Source organism: Chiloscyllium plagiosum, unplaced genomic scaffold (assembly GCF_037043375.1).
Source record: "Chiloscyllium plagiosum isolate Xiang-an unplaced genomic scaffold, Cpla_swu_hap1 HiC_scaffold_5, whole genome shotgun sequence".
Lineage (NCBI taxonomy): Eukaryota > Metazoa > Chordata > Chondrichthyes > Orectolobiformes > Hemiscylliidae > Chiloscyllium > Chiloscyllium plagiosum.
Window position 1 is genome coordinate 64,981,210 of NW_028270143.1, and position 18,314 is coordinate 64,999,523.

Sequence of the window (18,314 nt, forward strand, 5' to 3'; positions counted from 1 at the left end):
CTCCCTGTACTCCATGAGATCTAAGCTTGTTAACCAGTCTCCCATGGGGAACCTTGTCGACCACCTTACTGGCGTCCATATACATCATGTCCACCACCCTGCACTCATCAATCCTCTTTATTTCTTATTTAAAATACTCAATTAAGCCAGTGAAACATGATTTCGCATGCACAAAGCCAAGTTAATTATTCCTAATCAGTCCTTGCCTTTCCAAATACATGTAAATCCTGTCCCTCAGGATCCCCTTCAACAACTTGTTCATTATCGATGTCCGGCGCAGCAGTCTACAGCTCCCTGGCTTTTCCTATCACCTTGCTTAAATAGTGGCAACCAAGTTAACCAACCACCAGTCTTCCAGCATCTCACCTGTAACTGTCGGTGATACAAGGACCCCAGCAATCACTTCCCTAGCTGCCAACAAAGTTCTCATGTACACCTATTCAGGTGCTGGGAGTTTATCCACCTTTATGCGTTTTAAGACATCCAGCACCTCCTTCTCTGTAATATGGACAGTTTATAAGATGTTGCTATGTATGTCCCCAAGTTTTTTAGCTTCCATATCCTCTCCACAGTAAACAGTGATGCAAGATACTCATTCTAGAGTATTTCATTCACTTTTGATGATCAATTGATTTTAGCTATAATGTTACATTAAAGTTGTAAATTCATTTTTTTTTGCACCAAAGAAATTGTCATTTTATTGATGACTGTTGTGTTGGAACTGTGATTACAATATCTACCCACAAAGGGATATTGAAATTAAATGAGGAATTTAAATTAAATAAGGACTTAAATCCAAAATCATTTTCTTTGATTTGTATGGCTTGACTGAACTGAGAGTATGTTACAGAACAATTTAAATCTATGTTGAATCCATTCAAGTTATTGCTAATTCAGTACATTTTCATGAAGAATTTGCTTACTATTGATAAGTTTTTGGCCTGAACTTAAGTGCACTCAGGTAAAATAAAGCAAAACCTGTAAATGGTTTCAATAATATTCCTCCATACCTCTTTCATATGTCTTTGACAAAATTTTAATATTGAAGCTCAAAGCCTAGATGGCAGGTAGGAACGTTCTCCTGGCCAGATTTATTTTAAAGATCAGACAAGTGATTAGTTGCTGTCAGAGCTGGCAACTCAGCAGTCTTAGCCAAGACTCTGAAATTCGTATCCATTACCAGGACTTGAGGAATTGAAAGTATGGCATTTTAGTGACTTTAGGGGATATTAGGGCTGGTTAGCTTCCATATGAAGAGTGAGACGGTTAGTGAAGTTAGAGCAGGACGGGTTCTGGGAAGGTAGACCACAGATTTCACAGATAGGAGGGAGCTGTTGGATACAGTGTGGATACAGTGTTGATATGATGGACAAATGCCTACACTCAAGTGATTCTGTGATTGAGACATCTGAGTGGCTTTCTGAGCCACTTCATTGACCCACGTTGCAGCAGGTCTCGAGTCACGTGTAAGGCAGACCACAAAAGGTCAACAGATGTCGTCCAGGAAATTTTTTGAAGGATGGGAACCATGTGGATTTTTACTGACAATTAACAAAGGATTCAGGATTACCTTTAAATGCATATCAAATGCCTGATTTTTCAGTTGAATTTAAATTCCTCTCGCATTTATAGTGGGATTTGAACCAAGCCCCAAGAGCATTAGCCTGAGCTTTTGGATAACTAAAATAAAATGCATGCAGGAGATCTGAAACAAAAACAGAAATTGCTTGTAAAGCCCAGCATGTCTGGTGACAGTGTCTGTGGAGTGAAAGTGGAGTCAACAGTTTGAATCTGATGTCATAGAAACCAAATTCTGATAAAGAGTCACTGTTCTTGAAACATTCACTTTGCTTTCTCTCCACATGCGCTGCCAGATCTGCTGAGTTTCACCAGCAATTTCTGTTTTTGCTTCTGGATTACTAATTCAGTGACACTAGCATTACTCACTACAATACCACCACCTCCTCCTCTTATTGCAAGTGTCAAAAACAGCAGCCACTTTATACATAGCAGTGTCCCATTAACATCAATGTCAGTTCATATTTTGAATTGTTGATTAAGAGATAAATATTGACCAGGAAAGTGGAAAAATTCATCCCTCCTCTTCTTTGAAAAGATACCTTCGGATCCTTCAGTCCACCTAAGAGAATGGATGAGAGCAGATTTGACTTAATATCTAATTCAAAGATGACAGCTCTGACAGGAAAAATCTGTTTCACTGAAGAGTTAACTTAGATCTTATGTTCAAATCTTTCAAATTGGATTTGTACTCATAGCCTCATAAATTTGGAGAAGAATGCTGTAATGCTAATTAATTAACAGGCTAATTAATTGGGAGTGGAGGTGGTGAGAAAGAAAAACAAAATTAAATGTGGTGCAACATTTAACAAGCATAAACTTGGAGGTGAAATGCCAAAAAGGGAATGAAGTTCACATCATGTCTGATGTGCTCTTGCCATAACTCTGAGGCACACCACTATTCTCAGAGATTGCATTCTGTGTCTGTGGGTGTGAAAGGAACAATACTCCCATCTGCACTTTCAAAGATTAGTGGTATTGGAGATATACAATAGTTTACTAGAACACCAAATTAGGATTACCTGCATTCCAATTGCACAGGGGCTCAGAATGAGATCAGAGTTTTATCAGGCCAACAATGGATGGTGACTGAATTCATGTCAGTTTGGAACTTTACCTCCTACATTAAAATTCATAACTTGTAATGTTGCTATTTAAATGTGGTTCCTTACTAATGCAGGCATTTCAAACGTATTTCCAAGGGGTGAGACTGCATTCCAAGCTCCCAGAAAGGATTGATTGTGTCACTATTCACAGCCTGTGAAGACAGATGCATTCACCAATGAACCAATTGATTGTACAGATATCACCAATGGGTCCCTGGTGCATTCAATAGACAGTGTCTCTCCTGTCCGCTCCAACATAAGGAAACTCTCCTTAACATAAAGTAACCCGGTAGATGGAATCTCTGAATAATTACAAAAAACACACAAAGGGATTTGTTAAAGGGTGTTACAGAACTTAATCAAGTTTTAGTAAAATTTGCCATGCACTGCCAACTTTCTTGTGGGACCACCTACTTTGAATCAAATCTGTCCAAGTAATTTCCCACTTCAGTGAAAGTGGTTATAAAAGTATTATGCCTTAATGTACCTTAAGAGTGCTCCTTCCACCATCTGTGCCTAGCTCATGCATAATGTACCATGCCAATGTGCTTCTGGATGCTCCCAGATTGCACACTGGCATAAATATTGTCCATGGTTAGCTTTAATCAGTACATATACTCATCTTCTAAAATTCTCAGATGTTGCTGCAACAATCTGGCATCTGTCTCATGTGCATAACATGTCCTCTTGACTACTGATGCAGAATCTAATGAATTGTTGTGAAACATCAGGCTATTCCCTTTCAGGGACTAGATGACTGCTTCTGTTTTCTTCTCCCATGGCACAGATTCTGGACTCTGTTTCCTGTGTGCATACTTTCAATGGCTGTGTGGTTTTCTGGTGCAAAGTAGATGTGACTGTCTTTCTGGTTGGATAGAGAAAAATGGTGGCATTTCCATGAAGCAATTGGTGGGGTTGGAGCATAATAACAATGAAAATGTACATGATTTGATAAGTGATGTTTTCCTTTTGGGATAAAATGTTTATAGAAGGTATTGACAACCTATTACTGAGATACATGAAACATTTTATACACGCCAGATATTTCCTCAAACAAAATTCCTCAGCAGCAATAGAGAAAGCTATAGATAAATGTATACTGCCAGTTTATTTCTTATTTGTAACAGGAGATATATGCACCATACTCAAATTCTATTATAATTGTTTTGTTTCTGAACTCAATCTGGCAAATCTATTCCAGACATAGTGGAACAAGCTAAAGCAGGCCCAAGCCCCAATGATCAATTTGACACACAGGCAAGTGAAGTTTGAAGTGCAATTTTGAACAAGACAGTAAATGAAATTACTTTAGCCTACATTTTCACTTTCTTGGTTTTTCAAGCCCCAACTCTTCATCTCAGTGAAGCTGTTGTCCTGTCATTTTTCTTACAGGGTGTTCCTGATGAAAAACAACTAAGGCCAATGCCTTCTTAAAACTGCACTGTTACATCATGATCATTATACAATTTCACATATCCTCTTGAAGTTATACCACGATGGTAACCTGCCTAGGGCTATTTCATTTGCATAGGTATGTACTCAAAAATGTCACCTATGTATCTATTTACTGAGATTACAATATTGCAGTGTCTACTTTTCACATGGCTCATATGGCACCTTCCCAGGTGTTTCAATTCAAGCATAGTGTTTTCCTATTATCTTTCTACAGCTTTCTGAGACATATTGTTCGTAACACCAAACATTGAATTTTAGCTGAAAGATTTTCTTGAGCTTGATGTTATACTAAAGCTTGATTTAGTTATGGTAAACATTCAGATATCTACCTAATGCTACAGCTTGGAAATTACTGACAGGCTAAAATCATACAGCAATAAAGAAGGCCTTTCAGCCCATCATGCCTGTATCAAACATTTGAAAGAAGTTTCCAATTAGTCCTATTCCTCTGCTTTTTTCTCAATGTTCTGCAATATTTCCCCTAAAATTATTTACATGCTTCCATTTTGACAGCTACAATTGAATCTGCTTCCACCACGCTTTTAACAATTCATTTTGAATCATAATAATTCATCATCCAAAAGAATTTTCCTCATTCCCCTCTGGTTATTTTGACAATTATCATAAATGTGCATCCTCTGGTTACTGACCCACATTATTTTCAGAACCAATTACATTCTACAATTATGTATCACAGTAATTTCATATGCCCCCTGTACCTTATTACTATTATCATCATGACTAAAAAGTGGTGTAAGTCACATACTTAATTATGCTGTCATTCTTTAATCCATCACAAGTAGACTTTGATTCATCTTCAAGCAGTACCACCATTCTTGAAACATTGTTTTATTTTTTAATGTGCTTATAAATGTACCTGCTTTAGATGCAATGGTTCAGTGTGATAGTTTTGAATGACAAGGCTGTCCTAAGATGAGAGGCTAAATGAATGCAGCTCAGATTCTCTGGGGTTTAGCATGATTTAATCGATTCACATGATATTCTGAAGGGGATTGATAGGGTAAACCTTGCAAGATTGTTTCAGTTGGTTTATGGTTCTTAAATATTAGGATACTTAAATGTGATGATAGGGGGATGATCAATTAAGACTGTGGTGAGAAGGAATATTACATTCTAAGTGCTGTAAATCATCAGATTCCTTATTCCAGTAAATTTTGAATGCAGAAGCAGTAATGCAAAGGTTAGAACAAACAGTCTTACCACAAATTCAACCCAAACTCTGGGTCAGATATGTTGATGACACCTTTGTAATCATTAAAAACACAGAAATAGAGAAAACACACTGGATCATCAACGCCACACTAACAGGAATCCGATTCACGAGAGAAGAAGAAAAGGATAACCAACTCCCATTCCTAGACGTGAGGGTACAGAGAACACCAAACGGAGAATTCACCACAAAGGTATACAGGAAAGCCACACACACAGACCAAGTCCTGAACTATGAAAGCAACCACCCCAACACACACAAACGAAGTTGCATCAAGACACTATTCAAAAGGGCCACAACACACTGCAGTACACCAGAACTGCAAAAAGAGGAAGAGGAACACCTGTACAAGGTATTCGCCAAAAACGGATACCCGCGCAATTTCATCAACAGATGCCGAAGAGAAAGACAACGGAACGAGGACATGCCGCAACCCAAAGGACTAGCCACACTACCATAAACAGGAGCATTTCAGAACTGACAGCCAGATTACTGCGACCACTAGGACTTATAACAGCACACAAACCAACAGCCACCCTCAGACAACAACTCACCAGAACGAAGGACCCGATACCCAGCATGAGCAAAACTAATGTAGTGTACAAAATCCCATGCAAGGACTGCACAAAACACTATATAGGACAAACAGGAAGACAGCTAACGATCCGCATCCATGAACATCAACTAGCCACGAAACGCCACGACCAGCTATCCTTAGTAGCCACACACGCAGACGACAAGCAACATGAATTCAACTGGGACAACACTACCATTATAGGGCAAGCCAAACAAAGAACAGCCAGGGAATTCCTAGAAGCATGGCACTCATCCACAAACTCCATCGACAAACACATCGACTGGACCCAATATACCGGCCACTACAGCGGACAGCTGAAACTGACAACCGGAAGCGGCAGGGACAGGCCACTATAAATGCCGGAGGAAACACCACAGAAGCGCTTCACAGAAGGCTCCCAAGCACTGAGGATGTCACCTAGACAGGGGACGAAACATTTGCAACAAAAAAATTTCCAGCTCGGCAAACAGAACCACAACAACGAGCACCCGAGCTACAAATCTTCACCCAAACTTTGAACACTTACGGGCGAGAGACGCTAAGACAAGCCAGGAAATGGGAATCCTGCGCTAACCGCCTAAGCGCCACATACGAACAACTCCGGTTCCTGCTTGAATGCCGAAAGAATCGAATCCTTCCACCATGTGTCAGATACAGACCACCAGTCAACAATCCACAAGCCAGAGACACAGCCAGACAGAACGGGTTCAGGATGGTCCAGGTAATGATTACAGACGCACACAACAGACACAACAGACAAGAAATTGCGCGCCAAAAGTCGTTAATTTCAAAAACCACTAATCAAGAATGGACCCAGACCATAGAACGGGCTGTCACCATAGGACAGAACAGGACCACACACCGCAAAAAAACGGCACTAAAAGAAAAAATGGCCAAACTAACACACAACAAAGAGGACACCACAACACACACCTGGGTTAAAAACCTCTCCCACAGACAGCTCACAGACACGGAAAGAACAATACTGGCCAAGGGACTCAACTACAACCACAGGGACGCCAGGACAGCAGACTTCCTCGCAGCACTAGAATGCACACTCAGGAACAATGGACTGACAGAAGAGACACGACAAACAGTGAGGCAAAGTATCGTACCGCTGATAACAAGAAAAAGACAAACACATAACCTCAACACCAAGGAGAGGGAATCACTAAAATCACTAAGAAACGATAAAAACATAATCATACTACCAGCAGACAAAGGCAGAATGATGGTCATCCTGGACAAAGCAGAAGACACCCAAAAAGCACAACAATTACTTGCAGATACCAACACCTACCAAAAGAGGGAGTTTGACCCCACCCCACAGCTCACCAATAGGATAAATTACACACAGAGGAATCTACAAAAAAACGGACAGATAACCAGGTCGGACCTACAAAGAATGAAACCTGAAAGCAACAACACCCCCAGATTCTATGGACTACCTAAAGTGCACAAATCAGACATCCCACTCAGACCCATAGTATCACTACCAGGGACACCATCACACAAACTGCCTAAAGAACTACAGCAGAAACTGAAACACCTGATCAGTGGATCCAGACAATCTATACAATCAACACAGGAATTCTTGGACATCATCAGAAATATACACATAGACAAGGAAGAAACTATGGTCTCATTCGACGTAACGGCACTGTTCACCTCTATTGACAAAACCCTAGCCAGAGAAACAATAGCCAACCTGCTGGACATACAGAACAGACAACAGGACGTGGAACCTATCAACAAAGACGGCATACTTAAACTACTGGACTTGTGCCTCACAACACACTTCACATTCAACAACCAGATATACGAACAAATCAACGGAACACCCATGGGCTCACCGATCTCTGGACTCTTAGCAGAACCAATAATGCAAAGGTTAGAACAAACAGTCTTACCACAAATTCAACCCAAACTCTGGGTCAGATATGTGGATGACACCTTTGTAATCATTAAAAACACAGAAATAGAGAAAACACATCGGATCATCAACGCTACACTAACAGGAATCCGATTCACGAGAGAAGAAGAAAAGGATAACCAACTCCCATTCCTAGATGTGAGGGTACAGAGAACACCAAATGGAGAATTCATCACTAAGGTACACAGGAAAGCCACACACACAGACCAAATCCTGAACTATGAAAGCAACCACCCCAACACACACAAACGAAGTTGCATCAAGACACTATTCAAAAGGGCCACAACACACTGCAGTACACCAGAACTGCAAAAAGAGGAAGAGGAACACCTGTACAAGGTATTCGCCAAAAACGGATACCCGCGCAATTTCATCAACAGATGCCGAAGAGAAAGACAACGGAACGAGGACATGCCGCAACCCAAAGGACTAGCCACACTACCATACATCAGGAGCATTTCAGAACTGACAGCCAGATTACTGCGACCACTAGGACTTATAACAGCACACAAACCAACAGCCACCCTCAGACAACAACTCACCAGAATGAAGGACCCAATACCCAGTATGAGCAAAACTAATGTAGTGTACAAAATCCCATGCAAGGACTACACAAAACACTATATAGGACAAACAGGAAGACAGCTAACGATCCGCATCCATGAACATCAACTAGCCACGAAACGCCACGACCAGCTATCCTTAGTAGCCACACACGCAGACGACAAGCAACATGAATTCAACTGGGACAACACTACCATTATAGGGCAAGCCAAACAAAGAACAGCCAGGGAATTCCTAGAAGCATGGCACTCATCCACAAACTCCATCGACAAACACATCGACTGGACCCAATATACCAGCCACTACAGCGGACAGCTGAAACTGACAACCGGAAGCGGCAGGGACAGGCCACTATAAATGCCGGAGGAAACACCACAGAAGCGCTTCACAGAAGGCTCCCAAGCACTGAGGATGTCACCTAGACAGGGGACGAAACGTTTGCAACAAAAAAATTTCCAGCTCGGCGAACAGAACCACAACAACGAGCACCCGAGCTACAAATCTTCACCCAAACTTTGATTGAGCATGTTTAGCTCTATTTCAACATAAGTCTTTCATTTAAAATGCAATTTAGTCTTGTTTACTTGGAATTTCTTCTGGAGTACTCCAACTCAATTGCCGTAACTTCAGTGGAATATCTATGTCAAACTCGTATTCAAGTCCAACTAGAAGAACACAGAATGAAATTTTTGACAGGCTTTGCTGTTTATCCATTATTGTCTATTTAATGATTGATTCCCTTTTTTCCCATCAAAGATTAAAGCTACTTGGTGTTTTATCAATTTATACTTGGAGATTGGTTTTCCAGTGTTGAAGCATAAATGTTTTCACTAAATCTTCATTTGGACCATATGATTTCACATTATATCAACCTCATTTTTTTTTCAGTCCTGCATACTTATCTTTGAATCTTCTTTGTTGATTCCATTTCTACATTTAACTCAATTCTTTTATAGCCACTATTTTTAAATGCTTTTATGCTCTGCTAACTTTATTAGACAGAACTAATTAACCAATCACTTGTTTATTTGTGGGCATAAAAACACAGTGATCGAGAAATAGGACATAAATACATTCTAAAGGTTCCCATTTTGATCAGATACTTTACATATTTACGCAGTGCTATTGGCCTGCCATTCCTACATATCACTGAAATGTCCATTAGGTTTCCACCCACAGCATAGTTGAAAGATGAATATGTATCTCAGAATCTTTTGCCAATATTCCTCTCTCACTCCCACCCTCACATTACTCGAATGTTATTTGTAAGATCCTCTAATGCATTCATTAATTGGTACATTACTTGGATTCCAAAATAACCTGCGTGACATATTTTGCAGCATCTGAAAAAGACACGGTCAGGTAATGCATCCAATTTTTTGTCTTTTCAAGAGTGAAAGAAATATAATGTGAAGTTAAGCCAATAGCCTGATAAAGTGAACTACTGGTATTATCACCTAACCTGCAGAAGGTAATGTTTGCATTGTAGTAGGTTAACCTATTGATCATTATTCTCTATCCAAGTTTCTGAACTCTTTATTATGCAGTCCATTTGCAATGTAAACAGAAAATCCCTCCCTTTTAGGAGATTCAGGCTACTCTTTAAGGGAATAATTTGTCCCTGATTTCCTGACCATCCAATAAGTTGCCAATCAACAATATGAATTGTACTGCAGCTCACAAATCATAATCAAATATTTTTATCTGCCAATGCCATTAGAAATGCCTGTTATGCCCACTTTGCATCTAAATTTAGTGTTTTTTGTGGGGTGCGTGGGAATAGTTCATCAGAAGGACTCTTATCACTAATGGGTCATTTGCAGGTCACCAGAGTACCCAATCAGCAGTCAACGCACTCCGCCCACTCCCTGCCACTCCCCACCTACCCTGCCAATTGTGCATCAAAACTGCCAGCTATTGTATGTCGGAAATGTGTGCAGCAAAAACCAACAACTAGCAATATGCTAATGTGCATCTTACCTGTTTTTGTAATGTTGATTGAGGGAATAATATTGGCCAGGACACTGGGGGTAGCCTCTGTGACATTCTAGACAGTTCCATAGGTTCCCTTGCATCCAATGAGAGTGCAAACGGGCCTTGTTTTAACATGTTTTCCAACAGACAGCACCTCTGACAGTAGAGTACTTCCTCAATAGTGCACCAGAGAGTCATCCTTGATTTTGTGCTAAATGGGGCATTTCAATGCATTTTTGTTTGTAAAGTTAATGGTGTATTCCATTTAGTGTAAGGAATATGAATGTGAGGTTGTAAAATGTCACCTAAAGTAAATGTCAGTAGTAGACACTACAGAGATTTCTAAAATGGCTGAGAGGAATTTCAAATCCAGCCATTAGAAATAGAAGACCATTTTCCAAATCAAGTTTTGAAATTGATATTCATGACCTACACTATTTGTTTTTAGAATGCTGTGAACTATGCCCAATTAAGTATATTAAATGAACAAAGCTTAATGCCTGGAGTTTGCAATGGAATCGTTTTCTTTTGTGGTTTTCTTCACATCATTAAGTCACTTAAAAGAAAATCTGGAAATTATGTTTAGCTGTCACCAAGACTCCCGTGAAATGTGTGCACTGTGAATCCTGTCAAAAAAAATACAGTCCTCCTGACCACTACCTTCTCCATGGTTATTCCTCTCAGTAAGCAAAACCTTTGTGTTTTTAATATTTTATTGAGCTGTTGTCTGATGAGGTCAGCTCCCCCTCGGTGATGCACTGGGTCAAAAACTTTCATCCTTACATGCTCAGATACTTAGCTATGATGATTGTAATTCTGCATTAATTGGATATCGTAATTTATTACATGTTGTTAAATTAGGGCACAGTGTGTCAAAAATTGCTGCCAAGGTGACAAGTGGAAGAATTTATTGCTAATGTTATTATGCTAAGTGCTCCTTGAAGTCAGTTGATATCGTGTCATACAACAGTCCTTTGAGGAAAGTTACTGGTAATAGAATGAAAGGGTCAGTGACAACATGGATATAAAATTGACCGAGGGATAGGACAGAGGGTGGATATGTGCATTGAAAGTGGTAGGTAAGGTGGAAAGAGCAGTAAGTAAAGGATACAGTATCCTCAGCTTTTTAAGAAGGCAGCGAGGACAAGAGCAAGAAGTTAATGCTGAACTCGTATAAGCCAGTTGTGAGACCTCACCTGGCACATTGTTCAGTTCTGGGTGCTACGTTGGTGGAGGAATATGAATGCATTGGAGAGAGTGCAACAGTGATTTCCAAGAGAGGTTCCAGGGATCAGGAACTTCAGTTATGAAGATAGCTTGAAGTTGGAACTGTTCTCTTGGATAAAAGAAGGCTAAAAAGAAATCTAATAGAGGTTTTCAAAATCATAAGTTGGCTGGATAGAGTAGATAAGGTGAAACTGTTCACACTTGTAAAAGGAACATGAGCAAGAGGGCATAGATTTAAAGTGATTGACAAAAGAAGCAAGGAATGATGTGACTAAAAACTTTTCACTCAGTGAGTAGTTAGGGTATGGAATGGGTTGCTAAAATGTGCGATTGAGGCAAGTTCAACTGAAGCATTCAGAGGGTTTTGGATGATTATTTGGATAAAAATAATTTCCGATGATATGCGGAAATGTGGGAAATTGGAACTAGGTAATGATGCTGGTTTGAAGACCTAGTGCAGGCACAGTTGGCCAAATAGCCCCTTTCTGCACTGCAACACTTTTGTGATTCTGTGATTGCATCTGTCAACCTAAGAACACAAGAACCAGGAGCAGGAGTAGGCTGTCTGGCCCTTCAAGCCTGCCCAGTCACTTAATAAGATCATGGTTAATCTTTTCAGGGACTCGGCTCCACTTACCTGCATTTTCACCATGTCCCTTAATTCCTTTATTTTTCAAAAGGTGTCTACCTTAACTTTAAGAGTGATTACTGAAGTAGCATTGACTACTTTCCTGGGCAAGGAATTCCACAGATTAACACCCCTCTGGGTGAAGAAGTTCCTTCTCAGTTCAGTTCTAAATCTGCTTCCACTAATCTTGAGGCTCTGCCCTCTTGTCCTAGTCTCACTACCAGTCAAAACATCCTATCTATTTCTATTTTATTAATTCCCATCATAATTTTATATGTTTTATTAGATCCCCCCTCATTCTTCTGAATTCCAATGAATATAATCCCAGTCTACTCAGCCTCTCCTCATAACCCAACGCCCTCAACTCCAGAATCAATGTAGTGAACCTCCTCTGCACCCCCTCCAGTGCCAGTCCATCCTTTCTTAAGTAAGGAGACCAAATCTGCATATAGTACTCCAGGTGTGGCCTCACCAGCACCTTGTACAGCTGTAAAATTACCTCTCTGCTTTTAAACTCAACCTCTTTAGTAATTCCATTTGCCTTCTTAATTACTTTGTTGTACCTGCAGACCAACCTTCTGCGTTTCATGCACAAGGACACCCAGATCTCTCTGCAAATCAGCATGCTGCAACTTTTTATCATTCAAGCAATAATCTATTTTGCTGTTACTCCTATCAAAATGTATGACTTCACATTTACTAACATTGTATTCTATCTGCCTGACCTTTGCCCACTCATTCAATATATCTATGTTCCTCTGCAAAGTCTCACAGACCTCTGCACACTTTGCTCTGCCACTCATCTTAGTGTCATTGGCAAATTTTGACACTGTACACATGGTCCACAACTCCAAGTAATCTATATAAATTGTAAATAATTGTGGTCCCAACACCAATCCCTGAGGCACACCACTAGTCACTGATTGCCAGCCAGAATAGCACCCATTTATCCCAACTGTTTGCTTCCTGTTAGTCAACCAATCCTCTATCCATGCTAATACTCTTCCCCTCACACCATGCATCCTTAGCTTATACAACAGCCTCATGTGTGGCACCTTGTCAAAGGCCTTTTAGAAACCTAGGTACACCACATCCACTAGGTCTCTGTTGTCCACTGTGTTTGAAATATCTTCATAGAATTCCAAAAGATTTGTGAAGCATGACCTGCCCTTCATGAACTCATGCTGCATCTGTACAATGGGAAAAATTCTTTTGCAATGCCCTGCTATTTCTTCTTTGATAATAGACTCAAGCATCTTCCCCACTACAGAGGTTAAGCTCACTGCTCTATAGTTCCCCATCTTTTGTCTACTTCCCTTTTTAAACAGTGGCGTCACATTTGCGATTTTCCAATCTGCCGTGACTTTTCCAGAGCCCAGCGAATTTTAGAAAATTGCTGTCAGTTCTTTTGTTATTTCTCCCACCATCTCTTTTAATACCCTGGGATGTATTCCATCAGGGTCAGGAGACTTATCTATCCTTAGCTCCATTAGCTTATCCAACATTAACTCTTCCATAACAATAATTGTTTCCAGGTCCTCACCTACCTTTGTTTCTTTGTCACTTACGGGCATGTTATTATTATCCTCCACTATGAAGACCAATGCAAAGTACCTGTTCAATGCCTCAGCCATTTCATCCTATCCCATAACTAACTGCCCCGTCTCATCCTCTAAAGGATCGACATTTACTTTAGCCACTCTTCTTCATTTTATATATTTATAAAACTTTTGCTATTTATCCTTATTTTTTGTGTTAGTTTTTTTTATCAGACTCTATCTTACTTTTCTTTATAGCTCTTTTTATGGCTTTCTGTTGACCTTTAAAGTTTTCCCAAACTTCTAGATTCCTGCTGTTTTTGGCCCCTCTTGTATGCCTTCTCTTTCACTTTGATAGCCTCCCTTATTTCCTTCGATAGCCATGGCAGATTATCCCTCCTCTTACAGTCTATCCTCACCGGAATATATTTTTGCTGAGCACTTTGAAAAATTTCTTTAAAGGTCCTCCACTGCTTGTCAACTGTGGCGTGATAAAGTCTCTGTTTCCAGTCTCATTTAGGCAGGTCCTCCCTCATTCTATCATAGTCCCCCTTATTCAAGCACAGAACCCTGGTATTGGATTTAATCTTCACAGTATCGAGCTGTGTTTAAATTCAACCACACTGTCATCACTCCTTCCAAGAGGATCCCTGACTATGAGGTTATTAATTATTCCTGTCTCATTACATAGGACCAGATGAATTGAATTGAATTGAATTGAATTGAATTGAATTTATTGTCATGTGTACCGAGGCACATTGAAAACCGTTGTCTTGCCAGCAATACAGGCAGATCACAGACTTAAGTAGCATAGATTAGATTAGATTAGATTACAGTGTGGAAACAGGCCCTTCGGCCCAACAAGTCCACACCGACCCGCCGAAGCGAAACCCACCCATACCCCTACATTTACCCCTTACCTAACACAGTAAATAATAGGTAAACAGCAGCAAAAACAAAAACACAGGTACAGGCGAATGTTAAAAGTTTGTGAATCCATTCATTATTCTAACAACAGTAGAGTAGAAACTGTTTCGAAACTGACTGGTGCGTATGTTCAGGCTTCTGTACCATCTCCCCGATGGTAGAGGTTGTAGAAAAACATTGCCAGGTTGGGATAGATCTTTAAGAATGATGGTGGCCTTTCCTCGATAGCAGGCCTGGTAGATGGTTTCTATAGATGGAAGGTTGGCCTTTTTGATTGTCGGGGCTGAGTTAATCAATCTCTGTAACCGTCTCCAATCTTGAGTGGTACAGTTGCCATACCAAGTAGTGATACATCCAGACAAACTGCTCTCGATGGCGCACCTATAAATGTTGGCAAGGATATTCGCCATCATGCCTAGGATCTACGATAGCTTGCTCCCTCATTGGGTCCACTACATGCTGTTCAAGAAAACTATCACAGATTCACTCAACAAACTCCTCCTCCAGGCTATCTAGATTAAAATCCCTCATGATAATAGCCATACCATTTTTGCAGGCATTAGTTATTTCCTTGTTTATTGTCTGCCCCAATGTGATATTATTATTTAGTGGCCTATAGACTATGCCTATCAGTAACTTTTTCTTCTTGGAATTCCTAATTTTCACCCAAATAGATTCGACCTCATACTCCATAGAACCTATATCATCTCTTAGCACTGCCCTGATGTCATCCTTGAATATCAGAGTACACTACCTCCCTTGCATTCCTGTCTATTTTTCCGAATAGTCTGGTACCTCTGGATATTTAATTCCCAGTCATGACTATTCTGCAACCATGTCTCTGTGATAGCTACCAAATCATATTCACTCATGATGATTTGTGCTGTTAACTCATCAACCTTGTTACAAATGCTATGAGCATTCAGGCAGAGTGCCTTTATGCTAGCTTTCTTACCATCATGATTCACAACATCTCTAATATCTCCTGAGTTATCCTTCTGTTTTGCTTCTTTCATAGTCTGCCTTGAACCTAAACCCTTCTGCATACGTGCTAACCTGCTGCTTACCTTTTCATTTATCACCATATTTCCTGTTGCTTTCCCTGTCCCTTCCCTCCCCCCCGACTAACTAGATTAAAGTCCAGTGACCACCCTATTTATCCTTTTTGCTCGAACACTGGTTCCAGATCCGTTCAGGTGGAGACCGTCCCATCTATACAGTTCACCCCCGGTTCCAAAACTGATGTCAATGCCCAATGAAATACGAAATGGAACCCCTCTTTCCCATACCATTTCCTTAGCCACGGGATTACTTCCATAATTTTCTTGTCCCTAAGCCAATTTGCACGTAGCTCGAGGAATAATCTGGTGATTATGACCCTTGAGGACCTGTTCCTTAATGTCATTCATAGTGCTCGATAATCCCCAAACAGGTTCTCCTTCCTAGCCTTGCCTATTTTGTTCGTCCCAACATGGACCACAACAACTAGATCCTCCTCCTCCCGCTCCAGTATCCTTTCAAGCTGGTCAGAGATGTCCTGCACCCTGGCATTTGGCTTGCAAATGATGCTCTCTATCCCCTTAATTATAGAATCCCCTATAACTACCACTTGTCTTTTTGCTCTCCACTGTTGAATGGCCTTCTGCACCGATGTGCCGTGGTCAAATGGCTCATCCTCCCCGCAGCCCTTTTCCTGATCCACACAGGGAGCAAGAATCTCATACCTGTTGGATAAGTTCAAACGCTGAGGCTCCTCTACTCCTGATTTCAGGATCCCCTATCTACCTCACTTGAAATCACACCCTATTGTCTCTGATCACTAATTGAACTTGAATGACTTAATCTACCAGGTGTGACTGGCTCCCAAAACAAAGCATTCAGGTAACTCTCCCCCTCCCGGATGTGCCGCAATGTTTGAAATTCAGATTCTAGATCATCAAATCTGAGCCGGAGTTGTTCCAGCAAACAACACTTGCTGCAGATGTGGTCATAGCAGTTCACAATGGGATCAGCCAGCTCCCACATCATACAGCTACAGCACATCACCGGACAACACATCTATACCTAGCTAATTAATAAATACAAATTTGAGTTAAAAAAATTCTAGTACTTCTCTGCTATGGTCTTATTCAATTAAGCAATTAATGGATAAAAAAGTAAATTCTTAACCAACCAACTTATCTTATCAACCCACCACAGAGTCCTTTTTTTTTGGTTAGAGGAGGAAGGGTGGGAGACACTACACATGTAATGTCCCAAGTTCAGCCACTGCCCAACGATATTACCGACAGCCCACGGTGTTCACCACTGCCTATGCTCCTATAAAATGGCAGGCCCTGACACTGGGGGCGGTATGGTGGCTCAGTGGTTAGCACTGCTGCTTCACAGCACCGCGGTCCCAGGTTCAATTCCAGCCTTGGATGACTGTCTGTGTGCAATTTGTGTTCTCCCCGTGTTTGCATGGGTTACACCAGGTGCTCTGGTTTTCTCCCACAGTCCAAAGATGTGCAGGTTAGCTAAATTGCCCAATAGTATTAGGTCAATTAGTCTGAGGGAAATAGGTCTGGCTGGGTTACTCTACAGAAGTTTGGTGTGGACTGGGCCTTTTTCCACACTGTAGGGAATCTAATATAAAGGTGAGTTTTTACATTTTTGTTCACCATCCCAACAGCCTCCTGCTTGACGCTCCCGCACTTCCTGTTGCTGGAACAACGTATCTATTTTCTTTCTGCTGCAAAACGTTCTATTCTGTTATGTCCTTCCCAACATTGGTATTTCCAAAGCTTCATACTTCTAAATTTTTCCTCAGTGTGTTTTAAACTCACAAATGATAGTACATTAATCTGGCCCAATTTTGATTGCATTTACTGAAGCAGAATATCAGTTATACAAATCAGAATTGTGAGTGGTTCACAGAACTGCAGCCAGTACCAACATGCCACTGCTTCACTATCATTTATTGCAAAATATCTTTCAAATGCTGCAGCCTGCAATTATTTCACGGAAAAGACATTTTCTTTAACATTTGTTTTATTTATTTATTTGTTCACCCAACCACCCCTTGGATATTTTTGACACATGCTGAAATATTCTTAACTTATCAATTTGACATGACTTCAGATGCCAAATGTAAACATATCCTCCTACTCATTTCCAGTCATGGCACCACATCAATCAAAGAGCACAGTCACGTTTTATGTCTCTAGCATGATTTCTGTGACTGAAGTGAAACATTTATTTTTAATTTAACTGTAATTCTCATATTAATTCAAAAAGCATCAAGTTGTAAAAATAAAATGGTGCTGACTAGTTCAAGTGTTAAGTGATTCTGACTGATGTAAAGGTTTATGAAATGACAAGTACACAGAGTTGTCACAAAATAATGGATCGTTGCCAGAACAAGTGGCACCCACACACACAAGTTAATTCACAATTTCCAAGTAACAAATTGTTGTAATGATATTTAAGGCTGTCCTGTTCCAGTGCAGTTATTGTGGTGCCTTACTTTACAATTAAATATTAAAGTACATATCTGAATTCATCAATACATTTCACATTGAAAGGAAACAGATTCAT

General features: G+C 40.4%; 1 protein-coding gene across 1 annotated transcript in view; it reads left to right on the forward strand.

Annotated features, from left to right (window-relative positions):
- The first annotated feature begins 6,836 nt into the window (after window positions 1–6,836).
- LOC148149952 (uncharacterized) overlaps window positions 6,837–18,314 on the forward strand; it is a 114,307-nt gene continuing 102,829 nt past the window's right edge. The window contains exon 1 of the mRNA XM_087987765.1: window positions 6,837–7,598. Within this exon, the coding sequence (XP_087843891.1) occupies window positions 6,837–7,598 (762 nt within the window). The remainder of the gene's footprint in view (window positions 7,599–18,314) is intronic.